Source organism: Boleophthalmus pectinirostris, unplaced genomic scaffold (genome assembly GCF_026225935.1).
Source record: "Boleophthalmus pectinirostris isolate CB_2022bp ecotype Guang Dong unplaced genomic scaffold, ASM2622593v1 HiC_scaffold_14, whole genome shotgun sequence".
Classification (NCBI taxonomy): Eukaryota; Metazoa; Chordata; class Actinopteri; order Gobiiformes; family Gobiidae; genus Boleophthalmus; species Boleophthalmus pectinirostris.
In genome coordinates this window covers 30,546,214-30,568,713 of record NW_026571047.1, presented here as the reverse complement: position 1 = coordinate 30,568,713, position 22,500 = coordinate 30,546,214, and the positions used below count along the sequence as shown (strand labels likewise).

At 41.9% G+C, this 22,500-nt stretch overlaps 1 protein-coding gene across 1 annotated transcript in view; it reads left to right on the top strand.

Moving 5' to 3' along the window:
• The window catches only part of LOC110165968 (A disintegrin and metalloproteinase with thrombospondin motifs 3), a 287,972-nt gene that overhangs the window by 234,747 nt on the left and 30,725 nt on the right, over positions 1-22,500 (top strand). Inside the window, exons 13-17 of the mRNA XM_055149924.1 lie at positions 2,003-2,175; positions 5,189-5,322; positions 9,979-10,102; positions 12,948-13,028; positions 19,879-20,042. Coding sequence (XP_055005899.1) covers positions 2,003-2,175; positions 5,189-5,322; positions 9,979-10,102; positions 12,948-13,028; positions 19,879-20,042 — 676 coding nt within the window. The remainder of the gene's footprint in view (positions 1-2,002; positions 2,176-5,188; positions 5,323-9,978; positions 10,103-12,947; positions 13,029-19,878; positions 20,043-22,500) is intronic.

The following is a 22,500-nucleotide window of genomic DNA, read 5'->3' as shown; positions in this document are numbered from 1 at the left end:
AGGGAGTATTATCTGTGACATAAGGGTGAGTTGTTGTTTGTAGGGAGTAATTATCTGTGACATAACGGTGATTGTTGTGCAGTTGTAGGGAGTATTATCTGTTACATAACGGTGAGTTGTTGTAGGTACGTTGTAGGGAGTATTATCTGTGACATAAGGGTGAGTTTGCTGTACAGTTGTAGGGAGTATTATCTGTTACATAAGGTGAGTTGTTGTACAGTTGTAGGGAGTATTATCTGTGACATAAGGGTGAGTTGTTGTGCAGTTGTAGGGAGTATTATCTGTTACATAAGGGTGAGTTGTTGTACAGTTGTAGGGAGTATTATCTGTTGACATAAGGGTGAGTTGTTGTACAGTTGTAGGGAGTATTATCTGTGACATAACGGTGAGTTGTTGTACAGTTGTAGGGAGTATTATCTGTGACATAAGGGTGAGTTGTTGTACAGTTGTAGGGAGTATTATCTGTGACATAAGGGTGAGTGTGTACAGTTGTAGGGAGTATTATCTGTGACATAAGGGTGATGTTGTACAGTTGTAGGGAGTATTATCTGTGACATAAGGATGAGTTGTTGTACAGTTGTAGGGAGTATTATCTGTGACATAAGGGTGAGTGGTTGTGGAGTTGTAGGGAGTATTATCTGTTACATAAGGGTGAGTTGTTGTACAGTTGTAGGGAGTATTATCTGTTACATAAGTTGTTGTACAGTTGTAGGGAGTATTATCTGTTACATTAGTGACATAAGGGTGAGTTGTGTACAGTTGTAGGGAGTATTACTGTACATAAGGTGAAGTTGTTGTACAGTTGTAGGGAGTATTATCTGTGACATAAAGGTGAGTTGTGCAGTTGTAGGGAGTATTATCTGTGACATAAGGGTGAGTTGTTGTACAGTTGTAGGGAGTATTATTGTTACATAAGGGAGTTGTTGTACAGTTGTGGAGTATTATCTGTGACATAAGGTGAGTTGTTGTACAGTTGTACTAGGAGTATTATCTGTGACATAAGGTGAGTTGTTCAGTTGTAGGGAGTATTATCTGTACATAAGGTGAGTTGTTGTACAGTTGTAGGGAGTATTATCTGTGACATAAGGGTGAGTTGTTTGTACAGTTGTAGGAGTATTATCTGTGACATAAGGGTGAGTTGTTGTACAGTTGTAGGGAGTATTATCTGACATAAGGGTGAGTGGTTGTACAGTTGTAGGGAGTATTATCTGTGACATAAAGGGTGATGGTTGTGGAGTTGTAGGGAGTATTAATGTAAGGGGAGTTGTTGTACAGTTGTAGGGAGTATTATCTGTTACATAAGGGTGAGTTGTTGTACAGTTGTAGGGAGTATTATCTGTGACATAAGGGTGAGTTGTTGTTACAGTTGTAGGGAGTATTATCTGTTACATGAAGGGTGAGTATGGTTGTACAGTTGTAGGGAGTATTATCTGTGACATAAGGGTGAGTTGTTGTAAGTGTAGGAGTATTATTGTTACATAAGGTGGGTTGAGTTGTGATATTATCTGTGACATAAGTGAGTTGTTGTACAGTTGTAGGGAGTATTATCTGTTACATAAGGGTGAGTGTTGTACAGTTGTAGGGAGTATTATCTGTGACATAAGGGTGAGTTGTTGTACAGTTGTAGGGAGTATTATCTGTTACATAAGGGTGAGTTGTTGTACAGTTGTAGGGAGTATTATCTGTGACATAAGGTGAGTTGTGTACAGTTGTAGGGATATTATCTGTGACGGTGAGTTGTGTGACATAAGGGTGAGTTGTTGTACAGTTGTAGGGAGTATTATCTGTGACATAAGGGTGAGTTGTTGTACAGTTGTAGGGAGTATTATCTGTGACATAAGGGGAGTTGGTGTAGTTTATCTGTTACATAAGGAGTGTTGTACAGTTGTAGGGAGTATTATCTGTGACATAAGGGTGAGTTGTTGTGGAGTTGTAGGGAGTATTATCTGTGACATAAGTGTGGGTTGAGTCTGTCTAATCTGCCTGTCGTCTCTTCTCTCAGTCCGGCGTACGGGGGGAGGGACTGTCCTGGATCGGCCTTCGATTATCAGATGTGTAACACGGAGGAGTGCGCTGGGCCCTACGAGGACTTCAGAGCTCAGCAGTGCACCCAGAGGAGCAACAAGTACCACAAGAACACCAAGCACACCTGGATGCCCTACGAGCACCCAGACGGTGAGAGGAGAGGGGGGATAAAAGAGGGACTGAGAAAGATATAAATTTACTCGGTTTGCACCTCAAAATAATTAAGAACAGTAGACAATGCGATTCAGACACCGTATATACATTTTAGTAGCCAAAAAGTTAGTTTCACTTCACACATATTATGCTTTTTATGTTGTTTTTATGCTATTTAAAGCCTGAGTAATTTTTTTTTTCCTTACATTTTTTTTTTTTTTTTTATATTGCACTAAAAACATGCTTCCACTTTAGGCAGGGAGGAGTTCAAGTATGTCAGGGTCTTGTTCACGAGTGTCGGCAGTGATGCGATCGCTCTGTCGGACCGTTTTGGTGAAAAGGGAGCTGAGTCGAAAGGCGAAGCTCTCGATTTACCGGCCAATCTACTTTTCTCCCCTCACCTCATGGGCTCTGGGTAGTGACCGAAAGGACGAGATCACGGATACAAGCGGCCGAAATGAGTTTCCTCCGCAGGGTGTCTGGACGCTCCCTTAGAGACAGGGTGAGGAGCTCAGTCACACGGGAGGAGCTCGGAGTAGAGCCGCTGCTCCTCCACGCCGCGAGGAGCAGCTGAGGCTCGAGCATCCGTTCCTGATGCCTCCTGGACGCCTCCGTCGAGAGGTTTTCCGGGCATGTCCCACCGGGAGGAGACCACGAGGAAAACCCAGGACACACTGGAGGGACTATGTCTCTGGGCTGGCCTGGGAACGCCTTACGGTCCCCCTGGAGGAGCTGGAGGAAGTGTCTGGCGTGAAGGAAGTCTGGGAGTTCCTGCTTAGACTGCTGCTCCCGCGACCTGGCCCTGGATAAGCATACCATACCATACCAACTTTATTTATAAAGCACTTTAAAAACTTTACAGTCGGCCAAAGTGCTGTACACAAACACAGGACAGACAATAGAAGATAATATATGATACACATACAATACAACCATTAAAAACATAAAAAAAAACAGCTAAATACTCGACAAGAAATGTACATGTCACTTATTAAAAGCCAGTGAAAAAAGATAAGTTTTTAAGAGTGATTTAAAAACAGGTACAGACTCGGCCTCTAATCACTAATGGCAACTGGTTCCACAGCCGAGGGGCAGAAACAGAAAACGCACGGTCCCCACGAAGTTTACGTTTAGCTTTTGGGACGGCGAGCTGGAGTTGGTCTGCAGACCTGAGAGTGCGAGACGAGACGTGAGGGTGGATCAAGTCAGTGAGGTAGGAGGGCGCTGGGCCGTGCAAACACTTAAAAGTGAATAAAAGAATTTTAACATCAACTCTAAAAGACACTGGGAGCCAATGAAGTGAAGCTAAAACAGGTGAGACGCTCTCGTGTTTCCGGGTTTCAGTTAAAAGTCGAGCCGCTGAGTTTTGGACCCGTTGCAACCGGGAAAGTGTATTTTTGGTTGACACCAACATAAAGTAAGAAGAAGAAAATGAATGGATGGATGAAAAACATGCATCCTTACTCTGAGGGCTTGCATCTCTACAAACCTGACTCTTTTTTTTTTTGTCTTGTAGCTTTCTTCTGCTTGTTTCTATGGAAATGTTGTTTCTTTGACTAGTCCACAGTCTGGTGTTGATGTTTCTATTTCCACTGAATCATGCAGGTGACGTGTAGAAAGTTACATGTTGTAGCTTCAATGACTTACGGTTATTTAAGGTGAACTACGCAACATTTTGGTTGGGGGTCCTGTCACCTGTTTGTTTCTATGGATACGTCATTGCTCTGCCTGGAATGTTCCACAGTGTGACATTAAACAGCTCTAACTTCTTGGGTTCTTTTTAAAGACAATGCAGTAAAGTGTGTTTACCTTGTTGACATGTTTGGAGCCCATCCAGAGCCATGAAAAAACACAACATTAGCACTGTAGTAAAACCAGACACAAAACTCCACCAACAGCTCGTACATCCCAAGGACAAAATCCCACAAGAACAAAAATGCAACGCCATCTACGAAATTCAATGCAATCATACATAGGGGAAACAGGCCGGGCATTTCACATCCGAAAAAAGGAAACACCAAAAGGAATGCGAGAAGGAAACGTCAGGGAGACTCACCAGAACACAAAAAGACAAAGCAGAACAGGAAAACCTAAAAACCGCCACATCAGACACTGTAAAAGGAACAACCACATTCTGGATCGGGACGGGGCTCGGGTCATTGGATCGGAAAACAACAAGTTCAACGCTGGATCGAGGAGGACGTTGAAATCAGGAAACGAGGCACGGACAGCGTTAACCGTGATGACGGCGCGTTCCTCCTTTCACACGCCTGGGACACCCTCCTCCAGAGACACCGGGCGACGGGAGGCGTGGTCAGTCTGAGCGACCTGCCAGGTCCATCAGGTCTGACCACGCCCACAGGAAGTAACAACAACTGATATACGACACGTCACCACCAACACCGGGGACAGTTCTGAAGACGCAGCAGCCGAAACACGTCAACAAGGTAAACACACTTCACTGCATTGTCTTTAAAAAGAACCCAAGAAGTTAAAGTACATAAGACGACAAAATGAACATCTTTTGCTTATTAAACAGCTCTACTTTACATTTATTCAATTGCAGGTGGGTTTATAGCTCAAAAAGTCGCCAAAGCAGGGTCGCCTCTCCGCAGACCTGACCTGTAACTTGGTCCGGTTTGGTCTCCATGAAGAAGAAAGAAAGGTTTAAAGCCATACTGTGGAACCTTCCAAAGCGATAACATCTCCACGGGGGAAAGTATTTAACAGACACGCCACCAGAAAAGTTACACAGTGCACCTTTATAACGTTTAATTAATTAATTTATCTAAAACAACTTACAGAAGTGAAAGTCCACAGAGACGTTTCACCGTGGCAACCTGCACAACTTTGGATGAACAGGAGCAGCTTGTTGTGGCACATTTAGAGTTCTGTGGGAGGCGTCGTCTGTGCGTGTTTGTGAAGATTCTCCTCAATCGTCTAAGTTTGTCTCTGAGTCCGAAGTGTAAAGTAAAATGTATTTCTCGTGTTTTGTTTTGTTTTGTTTCAGAGAGTCGTAAGTGTGAGCTGTCGTGTCTGTCCAAAGAGACGGGGGAGGTGGTCTCCATGAACCAGGTGATGCACGACGGGACCAGGTGCAGCTACAGCGACCCGTTCAGCGTGTGCGCCAGAGGAGAGTGTCTGGTGAGTACTGCAAATACTACTACTACTACTACTACTACTACTTCTACCCACTATTTCACAGTAAATTGGCCACACATTCAAAACTTCTACTACTACTACTATTACTTTAAGACACCCGAAGTGCTTTACAGAACATTATTCCTTCATTCCACACTCGCTGGTGGTAAGATACTATTGTAGCCACAGCTGCCCTGGGGCAAACTGACAGACGCGAAGCTGCCAATTTGCGCCATCAGCCCCCTGACCCCAGCAACCACTTACATAACACATTTATACTTGGCAATATGGATGAAGTGTCTTGCCTAAGGACTAGTAGACAAGTACCAACCAGACCCCAAGCACATACTACTACTACTACTACTACTACTACTACTACTACTACTACTACTACTACTACTACTACTAATCTACTACTACTACTACTACTACTACTACTACTACTACTACTACTACTACTACTACTACTACTACTACTACTACTACTACTACTACTACTACTACTACTACTACTACTACTACTACTACTACTACTACTAGTACTACTGTACTACTACTACTACTACTACTACTACTACTACTACTACTACTACTACTACTACTACTACTACTACTACTACTACTACTAGTCTACTACCTACTTAACCTCCTAACTATAAAACTACTACTACTACTACTACTACTACTAGTCTACTACTACTACTACTACTACTACTACTACTACTACTACTACTACTACTACTACTACTACTACTACTACTACTACTACTACTACTACTACTACTACTACTACTACTACTACTACTACTACTACTACTACTAGTACTACTACTACTACTACTACTACTACTACTACTACTACTACTACTACTACTACTACTACTACTACTACTACTACTACTGTACTACTACTACTACTACTACTACTACTACTACTACTACTACTACTACTACTACTACTACTACTACTACTAGTCTACTACTACTACTACTACTACTACTACTACTACTCTACTACTACTACTCTACTACTACTACTACTACTACTACTACTACTACTACTACTACTACTACTACTCCTACTTCTACTACTACTACTACTACTGCTACTTTACTACTACACTCCTACTACTACTACTACTACTACTACTACTACTATACTACTACTACTACTACTCCTCCTACTACTACTACTACTACTCTACTACTACTACTACTACTCTACTACTACTCTACTACTCTACTACTACTACTCTACTATGCTACCACTTCTACGGTCATTACTACTAGGAGGTGGAATCTATCACTACTACTACTGTTACTACTACTACTACTACTACTACTACTACTACTACTACTACTACTACTACTGTACTACTCTTACTACGACTACTACTACTGCTGCTACTTCTAATGTTACAACATCTACTGTCATCTATTGTCATTACTACCATGAGGGGAGAATCTACCACCAATCCTTCTACTACTATTGCTACTACTACTACTACTTCTACTATTTCTACTACTACTACTACGACATTCCTGCTGCTACTATGATACTGACTATTACTGCTACTAAAACTTGTTTCCCCGTGTTTCTCAGCAATAACAGTCTAATTTTCCACATTTTTTTTAGATTTAGAATGTAGTTTATGTAGTAACAGGGATTTATCTGAAATAGAAGACATAAAAGTTACGTAATGCCCCTTTAAATTACCCAGAAAACATCATTAGGTTAATTATCAGGTAGAAATATTGTGTTCAGGGAGAAAAACAGAGAAAAACCCATTCAAAATCACACTGGCGCTCTCAGTGCATTCTCGTTTGACATTTATTTGTTATTCTTTTAAATTACGCTCTTGATGAAGCCACAAAATTGAATAATTTTTGTCTCTTTTTATCCATCGACAGTAAATGAGATCTGAAGAGGAAAATGTGGGTGATTCATGGTGCGTTCAAAGAGCCCGTGAAAAAAAAAAAAAACAAGTTTAGATTATCGCAAAAATCGATTCAATGCGTCAAAGGATTTTTATAAATAAACAGCTCCAAATGACGCAAATGAACCAAAACACAGCTATTAAACACGCCACTGACAAAAGACTTTGTTTCGTGCTCTAAAAACATCTATACTTAAAGTTAAATTTGCAATTTTATGTGAATTTTGGGTGTTTAAAGAGGGAATATTATGTGAAATTAACTTTTTTGGAGCTTTCTAATGTGTTATAAAGTTGTTTCCTCATCAAAAACATTCAAAAAGGGGTTTTAGACGTCTTCCATGTATGTTTGAGTAATCTAGCGATCTCTCCTGGGCTTGATTCAAATCCTTCTTAGAGTTAGCTGTAAGATTCTGTACGAGGCTCCGCCCACAAGCCCTTTGTACGTCACCCTCGCTTCCACACGACAATTCTACACAAATATACAAAAACATGATACAAAACTGTAAACTACAACTTCACAAACCTGATCCGATGTGCAGTAGTTTCATTAGTGGGATGTACTCTGATTGTGTTGTGAAGGGGGAGTGAGTTAGCATGGAGAGCAATCAATCAGCAATCAATTAAAAACAACGGTGACAAGGCGACGACGGCAGCATTGTGCACTGAGTTGATGCAGAACTGTAATTCAGCCTTAAGTCTTACAAACCAAACTTTTAGGCACTTTGAGGATTTAAACATTTTTTAAAAGTTTATGTTGTGAAAATAGAAAAGAATTCCTACAAAATCTGACCTTTGTGAAAGTTGTCGATGCTCTGTCAGCTGTACACGGGCAGTTTGAATTCCCAAAAAATGCATTGCTCGCTGTGGGAGAATTCTTTCTGGGCCCGAACTCCTGGAGCTGCAGTACCTGGAGTGGCCACTAGTCAATCTCAAGCTGGGACAGAAAGGAAATGCCTTATCCTTTTTTATTATAGATCCAGGCTCGGACTGGCATTGCTCTGAAGGCCGGTGACTGGCCTGAAACATTAAAAACTGTTCTTAGAGAGCCCCTCATGGCTTCTAGATGCTCTGATCACAAGGCGCATTTGCTGCTGCATTTGGTACATTCACACTGCAGCCTGAAGTGACCCAAATCCGATTTTTTGGCCTCTATGTTCCTGTATCTGATCTTTTTATGACAGTCTGAACAACACAGATCCGATTTTTTCAAATGTGACCCAGGACACTTGGATATGTGCTCCTGAAACTGATACATATCTGATCTTTTGACATGTGACTTCAGTGTGAACGGCCAAGGAGGATTCATCCACCTACACGTTATCACATGATGGACTTGGTTATGTCAAAGAGTTTGGCTATTGTGCGGTAACAAGCACCTGTTGCCAGCCAATAAAGCCCAACGCCAACGCATTTGCTCATGGAAATAAATAATGTGTTTCCTCACGCGAGAGTGGCACAAGTAGGAGCTCACAAATGTACACAAACGTTCTTCTCGTCATATGAAAATTGTTAATGAACTGAAGCAAAGCACATCACCACTCACCACTCTTGGCTCCGTCTCCACATCCACACGTTCCTTTCTACGGTTGTTGCTGCCGCTGTCCCACAAAACACTATGGCCAAAAACCTCGCCCTTCTCCTTCACAATCTCTTTAAAATTTTTATTTCCTTCTTTTTTCCGTGTTGTGTGTAAACCACATAATTTATTAAAACTCTGTGTTTTTATTAGTTAAAGTGATTTTTATTTTTATTTTTTTGTAAAGAAAAGCATTTTAGAATGCACATTTCTGAGCCTTTGCTCCTCCCCAGCCCACGATGGTGCACTACGCGCTGTGCATAGTGTGCGTAATGGGGACCTACAGTACTGAACTGTCGGCCGGTCCAGAGGAAAAATGCCAGGGCCAGATTTTGTTCCCAGTCCGACCCTGTATAGATCCATGGCAAGCACACTACAGTCTGGTCTCGTGACTCTAGCGTCTGGGTGAAAAAGAAGTCCACTAAACTCCCATAAAACTTAATTTGTGTCATAAATACTGATCAGATCAGACTGACACACAAGTGTTTATGGACTAATAATAATCATACAAGTTTGTGTCACGCTGGATTTATGTAAACAGACTGGATTATTTGCTTTTTGTCGGGAATGTGCAAATTATCGCTCTTTTAAGATAGTTTATTTTACAGTGTTTTATTTAAAATCAGCGTAAACAGAGTCATAAACCAGCACTTTTATTTTTCATTCAGTCATGTTGTGTCCTGTTAAACACGTGTAGTTGCACGCCGTTATTTTCCCGACTCTCGCGATGCATTATGGTCGATATTGGCCGCTCTAGTGATCACATATGCCCACTAGTTTTCAAGGTGCATTGAGGGAAATTTTGAGTGCATTACTTTTTCACCAACACACATGCAAAATATTACGTAATTCCATGAAAATTTTGGGTACAGTCCCTTTAATTTATACGTACAAGATCCGTTTTGGCTAAATTTAAAACAAAAATAAAAAATAAGAAGAGTACAAGATGATGTCATTCTGAATCAGTAAGGACAAAGCTTCAATGTCACTTTTAAAATAATCTCTTGTTTTGTCTCTGTTTTGTACCGACCCAAGGCCCGTCTCGTGTTTTGTCTGAACTCTTCTCCTCTGGCTGTGGTCCATGTTTTTTTTATCGTGTACGAGTTCCAAATCTGTGCCTAACCCCTGTGACGCTTTGCTCAACAGCACGTCGGCTGCGATAAGGAGGTGGGCTCGTACAAGAGTGAGGACAAGTGTGGAGTCTGCGAAGGGGATAACTCGCACTGCAGAACTGTCAAACTCACCCTGACCAAGACGCCCAAGAAAAACGGTAAAATGCTGAACTTTAAAGGGTGATATTTCTGAAAGGGCATCTGTGCCATTTATTCACCGTCCGTCCTTCATTACTGTTTAAAGTTCGCTTATGAAAGACACTATTTTCTGATCTGTTATAATGTCGTTTCCTCGTCGCAAACAGGCCTGGAGTTTCAATTTCACATGTTTAACACCCAGACCCTGCAGATTTAGGCTGAGTTCTTCTCTCAAACAGAAAACAGGAAGTGCTCCAAAGTGTTTTTAAACTTCATACACTTTCACTGTGAAGGAGGATGTATGGAAGAGGCGAGTTTCATTGTTGACAAAAGCGCGCGTTGCATGCTGGGAATTATTTTGGTCGGCGGCAAGAAACACTAATTCAACATGACGGACGGAGCGAGAAAGCATGTTAAGGGTATTGATCCCGGTTATTTATCCACTCTAACGGCAGAGGACCCAAGACCATTTGACCAGAAATTGGTCATAAGCATCGATGGAGCCAAATCACCCTTTTCAACCCCGACAAAAGGTGGACCAAACCAAATTTCTGGTCAGAATCGCCAACTACCTGGACAAATATTCACTTGGGTGATATCCACAATGACTTGGTGGAAACTCCTGGGCCATTCACAGCAGAAAAGATGAAAACCTCCAAGAGTCTCGATGTGTTGTTGAACTTGTTGGAGTCCACGGTTTGTTAGGATCTTCTACGTTTGCTCTGCGGATGTTTGAAAGCCGTTTAATTCACCGTTAGCGGTTCTTTTCACTCGGAATACGAAAAAGACATTTTCCTTCTTCCGTGCTTCTATTTGTGCATCCGATAATGCAGCAGGAATTTACCATTATCGGGGATAAATACGCGAGGTTACGCACTGTGTTTGACGCTATCGTGTTTCTTGCCTCCGACCAAAATATTTCCCAGCAGCAACGCGGGCTTTTAATAACAATGACGTCAGCTGAAACTCGCCTATTTTGTAGCAAAGCAAAAAGTTGGTGTTTTCAGACTGACAGAGAATCGTGCCGGTGCCTGTTCCCACACCTAATCTCGAACCAACTGATGTGTTCATGCCGAAAATCAGAGCATTCGAGAACCAAAAATTGAAAAGGTAAAACAAGCAAAACGTTTTTTCTAAGTGAACCATGATGACACAGTCAACGTCAGCAGGTTCATCCAGGTCACACGCGGTAAAATAAACAAAGAAAGAAAATGTGTGTGTGTAATATGGTGGAGAAATGAAGTGACAAGAAGATTGTGCAGTGGTCAGCGGAGGAGACCAAATATTTGCTGTATCCGTGTTTGCATGGTAAGATTACATCTTTGGATTGGCCGCTGCTGCCACCTTCTCCACAGCAGATGTTCTAGCAGAGTTCTGTGTAGATCAGTTGAAGCAGAGGGCCGATCGAGGGCCGTAGACTGGTGCTCAGTACAGTGAATAATTTAAATATGTGCATGTTTAACATGTTAGAATGATCCATCAGTCTTTATTCATGCTACGATCCTCAAAACCACATACTAAATATTAAATATTGGCTTTATCAAGGTAGATTTTCCAAAAACTTGCAGTAAAAAGTTATGTTTTAATTGATGCAAGGTAATTTGGGCCAATTCTCCTGGAAGCCTGAGGGCCAAGAAAAATTTGTCTGAGGGCCGCATTTGGCCCCCGGACCATAGTTTGGACATGCCTGGTGTAGATAAATAATGATATGTATGTGTACAAACGCTCTCTGGTGTTGATGGTGCGATCCATGATTGTTATTTTCTCTTTCGCGCTCAATTTCATTTCTCTCCAGCGACTAGGTCAGGAATCAGAATACACTAGACGGTTTGCAAGAATCCCGGAAGTTGTAGACCACGCACCGGCCAATCAGAGAAGAGCTGTGAAGCCATGACGTCAAACTCGTCGCGTCTGTCTGTGTCCCTTTTGTGGAACAGCACAACGATAAACAAAGCGTCGAGATGGACGTAGATGAAGACAGACATTCTGTGTTGGCAACGATTCCCGAGATCGAGGATTAAAAGCCGGAACAAAGAGAATGTTTGGTGAACTTGATCAAGGTTAAAGACGTTATTGCCCTTTTTCCTACAGGATTTGTTGCATTACAAATGTCACGACCAAATAGCAGCGATTGGTTAAATAAAAAAAAAAGTACCTGCCTACCGTCGAGTGAACGAATCCTAATGCTGCGAGGTCAGACGGTTTCCACGAAGTGAAACCATCCACACCCTCTGTCGATAACGCATCAGAGGTTCACTTAAACGGTTTGAACGCAGCTCGTTCACCAGTAAACACTTTCCCAACGTAACTGGTGTGGAAACCGGCATCGGCACCGTTCTGGCCGGCCTGAAAACCGCTTTCGTAACTCTTGGGTTGGGGGTTCGTCACCTGTTTGTTTCTATGGATACGTCATTGCTCTGCCTGGAACGTTCCACAGTGTGACATTAAACAGCTCTACCTTACATTTATTCAATTACAGATGGTTTTATATCTCAAAAATACCTAGAAAAACAGACATTCTGACTGTGAGCGGGGTCGCCTCTCCGCAGATCTGACCTGTAACTTGGTCTGGTTTGGTTTCCATGAAAATAAAAAGGTTTCACACCGTACTGTGAAACATTTCAGACAAAGCAATAAGATCTCCATAGAGAAAAGCATTTGACGGGCCCTACGCTAGAAAAGTTACACAGTGCACCTTTAAACAGTGCATCTTTAAAGTAGAGATTCATAATAATAAATAAAAATACAGTAAAAAATAAAAAAAACAACTCTGGTCATGGTGAAAGAGCATGTATATTGTTGAATTTACAGTCCCTTGTTTCATGTTTTAACCCTTTGTTCTGGATGTATTTTTGTATTTTTTAGGGATGCTGAAAATGTTCGATATTCCCATTGGAGCTCGGCACATCGTGATCGAGGAGAACGAGACGTCACCGCATCTAATCGGTAAGAAACCTCCTCACACTCTGATACCGAGGAACTAAAGCTATAACTGCTCATGTCCATCTGTGTGTGGGTTAATCTTCTGTCAAAGCAACAGTCGTGATCAAAACAAACGTCTGTATTAATTGTTTGTCGTCCAGTTTCCCCCATCGAACCAAAACGTGCACAATAGATCAACTACTATTTTGATTATTAGGTCTAGTTAAAGATCCTATCCTAGTTCTAGGGCTGAAATCATCCAAATGACTGAAGTGAAGGTGTATCGACAGTGAGCTTTCGATACAGTACGAAGGCTAAATCATGTCTGTGGCACTAAAAGTCTTTGTTAAACCACTTCTTGTGCAAAGTGAATATGAAACACAAACATTTTAATCATCAAAACAGTGAAAATGTCAAATGTGTCGCATAAATGAGTTTCCTTCCTCTGAACAAACAACAAAACTGTAGCAGAAACAACATAATTTAGTAAAATATACCAAAAAATACTCCTGGCGATTTATCGATACAGCAGAATCCGTGTATCATTCGTTCATTTGTTTTTCAATATAAACCCAAAAATAAGAAAACAAAAAAACAACTATTTTATTCATTATTTTTCTCCAAAACCAAAATGAATAAAACGGATAACGATTCGTTTTTTCAGTTTTTGATTTTGTGTTTAAATGAAAAATGGAAAAAAACGGTCTTTTCCTGTTTCCTTGACTTCAGCTGCGATGCTGGACTGAACCAGGACTCAACCAGGTCAGACCAGACCGGAACCAGACCGGGACCAGACTAGGACTGAGTCTGAGACCAGGACCAGGATGAGACCAGGACTGAGGCCGGGACCAGACCAGGACCAGGCCGTGATTGAGACTGAGACTGAGCCCGGGACCAGACCATGACTGACCCCGGGACCAGATCGGGACTGAGACCAGGACTGAGGCCTTGATTGAGACCAGGACTGAGACCGGAACTGAGACCGGGACCAGACCGGGACCAGACCATGACTGACCCCGGGACCAGATTGGGACTGAGACCAGGACTGAGGCCTTGATTGAGACCAGGACTGAGACCGGGACCTGTCCGGGACCAAACCGGGACCAGACCAGGACTGACACTGGGACTGAGGCCTTGATTGAGACCTAGACTGAGACCGGGACTGAGACCGGGACCAGACCAGGACCAGGCCGTGATTGAGACTGAGACTGAGCCCGGGACCAGACCGGGACCAGACCGGGACCAGACCATGACTGACCCCGGGACCAGATCGGGACTGAGACCAGGACTGAGGCCTTGATTGAGACCAAGACTGAGACTGGAACTGAGACCGGGACCAGACCGGGACCAGGCTGTGATTGAGACCGGGACTGAGCCCGGGACCTGTCCGGGACCAAACCGGGACCAGACCAGGACTGACACTGGGACTGAGGCCTTGATTGAGACCTAGACTGAGACCGGGACTGAGACTGGGACCAAACCGGGACTGACACCGGGACTGAGACCAGGACTGAGCCAAAGACTGCGGCTGGGACCAGACCAGGACCAGGCCATGATTGAGACTGGGACTGTGACCAGGACCAGACCAGGACCACACCAGGACCACACCAGGACTGAGACTGGAACCAAACCAGGACTGAAAATGGTTTGGTCATGGTTTAGTCCTGTTTAGGTTTTAGAGATAAATAACGAGCAAAACAGTTATTTTTTCATGTTCCTGTTTTTGGTTTTATATTGAAAAACAAATGACCGAATGAAACACAGACTCGGCAGCCCACGATATCAACTCTGTATCATCACTTTAATCATAACTTTTTGCACACCGGTAAATATCAGGAAGAAGTAACACAAGAAACTAGAGAAATACCAGGGACTCAAGGAAGACCTGGAGAAGACCTGGAACATGAAAAGCATCAGTTTTGTCCGCGGTGATCGAAGCTCTCGGGGCTGTAACTCCCAAACCGGAAGAGGCTACAGCAGATACCGGGAAAAACATCAAATATCTCAGTTCAGGAAAGCGCAGTACTAGGAACAGCAGAGAGACCAAATACCATGGAAAGCGAGGAACACGTTTTATATATTTATAGAGTATATATGTATTCCTCTGGTCTCCTGTGGCCCTCAGCTTTCATCATCTCTACAGTGTTTTGACAAGAGCTCATGGGGCTGCAGCCTTTAGAACAGAGCAATTAAACCAGTGTGAATCAACGTTACAGGACTGGAGACTGTTCTGAGGAAGGGCAGGTGGGAAAATGCGCAACAAAATCACACAAAGACTTACATATATACAGTATATTTTATAACAGGATTCAGAAATATGATGTGAAAAACTGCGGGAGTTGGTTATAAGGTTGGTCGATGCGGCTGCTCGCTTCATTTTCAAACCCGACAGAAGGTTACAGGACGCGGTGATGTCTCTACGTTACAGAAACTTTATTGTGAACCAAGTTTTCAAGGTTTGTTGAGCAGTACCGTCATTTTCGGACTATAAGCCGCTACTTTTTTCTCACACTTTTGAAGCCTGCAACTTATACAATGATGCAGCGAATATATGGACGGGTTATTTGTTTGGCACATTGTCCATTCATATATACGGTCTATGGTTTGGCAACACGGTGGATGCGCGCAGCCTGAGTGCAGAAAACGCCGCTGTCTGTGCAGTTAACACATCGTATATATGTTAACATGAAGGTGCAGCGTTAGTTAGCGATGTCATCAGTAGTGCTGTCATGCGATTAAAAAAATTGAGAGATTAATTAATTATGATCTGTAATTAATTAATCTAATTAATCTCATTTTAATCTCACCTAAAAATTGCTGAGAAAAGCTTCAATTTGAGGTATTTTCATTTAAATTCATTATTACATTATTGTGGCAGATCAAAAGACTGATATAGAACAAAAAAAAGTGACTTTATAAAGTCATTTATTGTTTAACAAATCTCTCCAAATTGGCTGTTGAGCCCAAGTCTCCATGAATAAGAAACTGTTTGCTGTAAAGTAGCAAAGACGAGGAAATCTGAACATAATAACTTTTGTCGACTTAAAGACAATAAAAAGTCCAGTCTTTCCTTAACCATATTAAAAATATTATTGATAGAGAAATGCTTTATATATGAGATCACTGGTTTTAGTCCTGGTTTAGACCTGCTTTAGTCCTACTTTAGTCCTAGTTTAGTCCTGGAATGGATTAATCCTGGTTTTAGTCCTGGTTTTAGTTCTGGTTTAGTCCTGGTTTAGTCCTGGTTTAGACCTGGTTTAGTCCTGGTTTAGTCCTGGTTTTAGTTCTGGTTTTAGTTCTGGTTTAGTCCTGGTTTAGTCCTGGTTTAGACCTGGTTTAGTCCTGGTTTAGTCCTGGACTGAATTAGTCCTGGTTTTAGTCTTGGTGTTAGTTCTGGTTTAGAGGTTCACAGGAGGAAGCTCGGTTTACGCCGCGTACGCGAGAAAACACGATCCACACGCGGCTCACGGGAGCACGTCTGTGTCCACGCAGTAACTACGGAAGGAAACGTGGTCCACGCGTTCTCAGGTTAATGACGATGATGAAGGTGTGTGTTTGTGTGTGTTTGTGTTTGTGTGTGTTTGTGTTTGTGTGTTTGTGTGCATGTCCCCTCATGTGGCAGGTCACTATAGGACAGTAGTGCAGACATCATGAGTCTATGCAGGTTGTTTTCAGGCGATATTATATTTGTTATTTTTTTTTATATTTCACGTCGGGAGAATAATTTCCAAGACACGAATGTGTTTTTACCTGTGCACTGCTGCTCTGTTCTACTGGCTCTTCCACCTCGTCCATTGTGTGACTGACGCCGTAAACGTCGCTCTTACTGCGCGTGTTTTGTGTGGGTTTCCGACAATGAGTGGAATTGCCGAAATTAAAAAATGTATAAATGTGTTTTTTGTGTGTGTGTGTGTGTGTTGTTGTCCCAACAACACATAAAAACAGGTTTTATAATAAAGAAACTCACATACAGAAACACTAAAGTTAGAGATTAAAAATGAGATTAACGCGATTAAAAAACATAACGCGCTAAATATGACTGTAATTAATTAATCGCAATTAACGCGATAATTTGACACCCCTAGTTATCAGTGCACCAAAACAGTTTATCGGCGTGTGTTAAAATAAGTTTTGATGTTAAATGAACATTAGTGAGGGGAATACATGTGTGTGTAAATGACGAGAAGAAACGTCTCAAACTTCAGTAGCCGGAGATCCACTCATACCTGATTGACAGAACTAGCCCCGCCCCTGAGAGAGTCTGAAATCTGCTGAAATCCTATGAGACACTGACAATTACTCATCACTATTTTCTTCATCATTTTTCTCCAAAACCAAAATGAAAAAAAAGATAACAATACATGCATGAAGAATCTCGGACGTCTGGTCATCGCGCAGTACAGACTGGGAAAAGTGAGCATCAAACCACCATGATTGATTTCCCAGTGGGCTCGGTCTATTGTCAAAGTCGATCTTTTCAAGTCTTTTGAACCATATTTGTTTCTGGTTCTGATATTGTCATATTTTAGCTTTGGGATTCGGACATCGTCATTGTGAGGTCATTGGATGTCTTAGCAGTGGAAAACGGCTCGAGAAATTTGTTTGCGAATTCCACAAATGCAAAAGGGAATCAGATGTGTGTGACTGCAAACATCTGTTCAAACTGTTTCTCTTCCCAACGGAATTGAAAAATATTGAAAGGTGAAGGTGATGGGCAGGATTGATCCACAGAAAGAACCAAAAAGGAAATCTTTCAATGAGTGGGTATACATGCACATCAATAACCCGGTTATTAGCCATATCCCGGTTATGTCAGTATTCGGGTTACTGCGTTTACATGCGCACTGAGAAACCGGGACACTCATATCCGCGTGTACATGATCAAATGGAGTATCCCGGTTTCTTGACATAATCTTACAAATGCGCAGGCGCAAAAATTAACTTAAATCAATTTCATAAACCAGGAAAAATTCAAACCGTGAGCTCCTTTAGCATAAGAAGCTAAGGAGCTACGAGATCTCCCACAATCCACTGTGCAGATTCTTCATTAAAATCTTCTGCATAAATAAACTCAACTTTACAACATATAAACCATAAACACTATAGACACATCAGCCCGTTTGATCAGATAATTCAGCTCTGATCACATTTGTTTACGTTTTACAGAAACGAAACTTAAGACCGTTTGGCTAATTAGCATAAACTGTTAGCGGCGAAAAAACAACTCGCTCCTTGCGCCGCTGATGCGATCAGTTTCTTTTGGACTAAATGACACGACTCTGTGGATTATGTGTGTTATTTCTGTGACAGAAGAGGTGTTAATGATGGTAAGTGTGTTCTGTGCGTGTGTTGTATAGGAGATAGTTCATGTTTTAGTTTTTCAGCGATCACACGAGTGCAGGTCGTACGAGTGCAGATTGTACGTGTGCAGGTTTAGCGCAGCTCTTTATTTTACAGTCATTTCACTCGTTTGGTCACTTTATTTATGTTGGTCAATTTATTTATGTCACTACTGTTGTGGTGAAAGGCTGGAAAGTGTCTTTTGGACGCATGGCACTCAACTTTATGTTGCAGTAACCGGGGTACTGCGTTTACATGCCACAAGTAACCCGGTTACTATCGGAATAAACCAGCTACAGTAACCCGGTTTCTAATAACCGGGATACTGCCATAACCGGGTTACTGCGTATACATGCACCATGAAGAAACCGGGATACTCAAAAAACCCGATCATAACCGGGTTACTGATGTGCATGTAAACACACTCAATGCCTAAGAAATCATCCCTGAGTTTGCATCGAATATTTTGTATGTGGAGCGACAACAAAGCAAAATCTCGATCCCTCACTCAACCTTGGTTACGAATTTAAAAAGTCAATGTCAAAACGAAAGGCACCAGAAACACCTTCCACTGCAAAGAGACCAAGACGTGATGTAAAAACCACAAGAACAAGAAAGTGCAGCTCAGTCTGTTTGTCTTCTTCCTCTCGTTTAACAAACAGGATCCCACTTTGTTGTCGCTCCACATACAAAATGTTCGCTGCAAACTCAGGATGATTTCTTAGGCAGTCAAAGGTTTCCTTTTTCATCTTCCTGTGGATCAGTCCTGCCCATCACCTTCACCTTTCACTATTTTTCAATTCCGTTGTTAAGGGAATCAGTTTGAATGGAGGTTTACAGTCACACACATCTGATTTCCTTTTGCATTTATGGAGTTTGCAAACACATTTCTCAAGCCGTTTTCCACTGTTAGGATCCAACAGCCACAATTAATGATGTCCGAATCCCAAAACTAAAATATGACAATATCAGAACCAGAAACAAAAGTGATATGGTTCAAAAGACTAGAAAAGATCGACTTTGTTTATTGTTTTTTTTCAGTTTTCGATTTTGTGTTTAAATGAATAATCGAACAAACGGATAACAGCCGTTTCCCGCTTCTGTGACTTAAACTGCGATGTCAGACTTTTGCGCCACATACGGACTGAACCAGGACTAAAACAGGACTAAACCGTTTTCAGTCCTGGTCCTGGTCCTGGTCTGGTCCCAGTCTCAGTCCTGGTTCAGTCCGGCATCACAGTTTAAGTCACAGCAGGTCTCGCTGAAAGGTGCATCCGGTTGAGAGAAAACCACAACATGCAACAACTAGCATGCAAACGGAGCACTTCCTGATTATCGGACCAAAAAAAAAAACGCTTTCAAATTAAATGCAGACAATACGCAGCGAGCACACGTTACATCTGTACTGACAAATTTTGCTCAAATACCTGGGACGTTTAATGGAAAAGTGTATTTGTAGTATCGATGTCTAAGCCCTGGTTCAGAATATTTTGGTAAAGATTTTTGTGTTATTTTTCTTCTTATTGTTTTGCAGCTGTGAAGAACCAGGTGACGGGAAACTTCATCCTGAACGGGCAGAGAGAGGAGGGGGCCGAGCGGGTCTTTATCGAGGGGGGGCTGCAGTGGGAGTATTCTGTGGACGGAGAGAGAGAGACGCTGAAGACCACCGGACCCCTGCACGAAGGAATCATAGTCCTGGTGAGACAGAATCACAGTGTCGTAGTCCTCGAGACAGGTCTTGGTCTCTTGTCTCGAGGACTCGAGGTCTGACACGCGACAAGTGCGATCTTATTTCATTAGAGCTGGTAAATGTGCTCGATGTCAACGCAAAACCAGTAGGAGAATGTCACTGTAAATGTTATGAACTTGAAAAAACCCACTTGATTCACTTTGAAACTGTTTTCTGTAAAGTGCCAGTGAGTGTGTACACATGCTCATCAGTGTCCCGGTTATGTCAGTATTCGGGTTACTGCGTATACATTCACAATCATATCCCCGTGTGCATGATCAAATGGAGTATCCCGGTTTCTTGACGTAATCTTACAAATGCAAAAGCGCAAAAATTAACTTAAATCTATTTAATAAACCAGGAAAAATACAAACCATGAGCTCCTTTAGCAGAGGAAACTCGGGAGGTTTAACCAGCGGTGAGGAGCTGTGAGATCTCCCACAATCCACTGCACACATCAAACCCAACAGTTTCTTTATTAAAATCTTCTGCATAAATAAACTCAGCTTTATCTAAACCATAACCACTGTAGAGCCACATCAGCCCGTTTGATCAGATCATTCAGCTCTGATCACATTTGTTTACGTTTTACAGAAACTAAACTTAAGACCGCATGGCTCATTTGCATAAACTGTTAGCTCGCTCCTTGTGCCATTGAGTGCGTATACATGTACATCAAGTAACCCGGTTATTAGCCATATCCCGGTTATGTCAGTATTCGTGTTACTGCGTTTACATGCGCACTGAGAAACCGGGACACTCATATCCGCGTATACATGATCAAATGGAGTGTCCCGGTTTCTTGACATAATCTTACAAATGCGCAGGCGCAAAAAATTAACTAAAATCAATTTCATAAACCAGGAAAAATACAAACCGTGAGCTCCTTTAGCATAAGAAGCTAAGGAGCTACGAGATCTCCCACAATCCACTGTGCAGATTCTTCATTAAAATCTTCTGCATAAATAAACTCAACTTTACAACATATAAACCATAAACACTATAGAGCCACATCAGCCCGTTTGATCAGATAATTCAGCTGTGATCACATTTGTTTACGTTTTACAGAAACGAAACTTAAGACCGTTTGGCTAATTAGCATAAACTGGTTAGCGGCGATAAAAACAACTCGCTCCTTGCGCAGCTGATGCGATCAGTTTCTTTTGGACTAAATGACACGACTCAGTGGATTATGGGTGTTCTTTTTGTGACAGAAGAGGTGCTAATGATGGTGAGTCTGTTCTGTGTGTGTGTTGTATAGGAGGTTATTGCAGAGGACTATCGCTCAGGTTGAAGGACTGTATAGGTGTTAGCTCAGATTGTGATATTCGCCCTGGAGTGACAGTCAGGACACAGGAGACAGGACGCAAACGGTGTATTTAGGAGGGTTAATGAAGCAACATCGCAGAACATTATTGGTTGTATGTGTGGTCTATAAAGAAAAAGAATAAACAAATTAAGTTACTGTACTACAGATTACAGTAATAAAGTAAAAGGTGTACAGGTGTACTACTAAGTATATAACAAACATAAATAGTAAACATGGATGTGTGGGTTTTTTCGGAAGGTTCAATGCGTGTCCTAAAAAGAAACACAGGAGATGGAGAATCCGAGAGAACAGGCCACTTTATTTCAGCATTTCCATTGAGAGAGATTCAAGTTGATTACCAAGTACAACTGCCACCCCGGAACGACGCCTCTGACCAACTCAAACTCAGGGGTAGCTTTATACTACATCTTGACAAAACATTAACTTGTTGATTTAGCATATACAGCAAGAAAATGAACAATACTGCTGACCCAGTGCACCTTATCATGGGTGGGAACATGCCACGGGGTCCACATATGTCAGTTTTTCTGCTTCGTGGCATCTCAAAGTACAGAAAAACATGTTCTTTATGGCACTCAAAGTACAGAAAAAACATGTTATATAGACCTATAGATAGTCATACGTGTTTTCCACCCTGTTGTCATTCCAAAGTCCATAATATTGGGTGAATTAGCATGACCAACACATAATATTTCCCACAGATGGACTAAATAAAAAGCACACAATAAAGAAATAATATAACTATAAGTAACATACACGGCACGAAAATAGCATTAGCGGCTAAGCTAATCTAAGCTCCCTTATAAACATATACAATAACAAAGGACTTATAAAACGTCCATATTACCATAAACTTACTTTCTGTCAACAACACACAACTTTAGCTGACGATACGTGTCTGCACGCCCGAGCCTCGTGAACCAATCCAGACAGCGGTGCCGTGCGCTCTGAACTAAAGCATGCATTAACTCACAGCACCTCTAGAGGGCGCTCCTGACAAAACTACTGCCTTTCTAACAGGAGATAGTTCATGTTTTAGCTTTTCAGAGATCACACGAGTGCAGATTGTACGTGTGCAGGTTTAGTGCTGCTTTTTA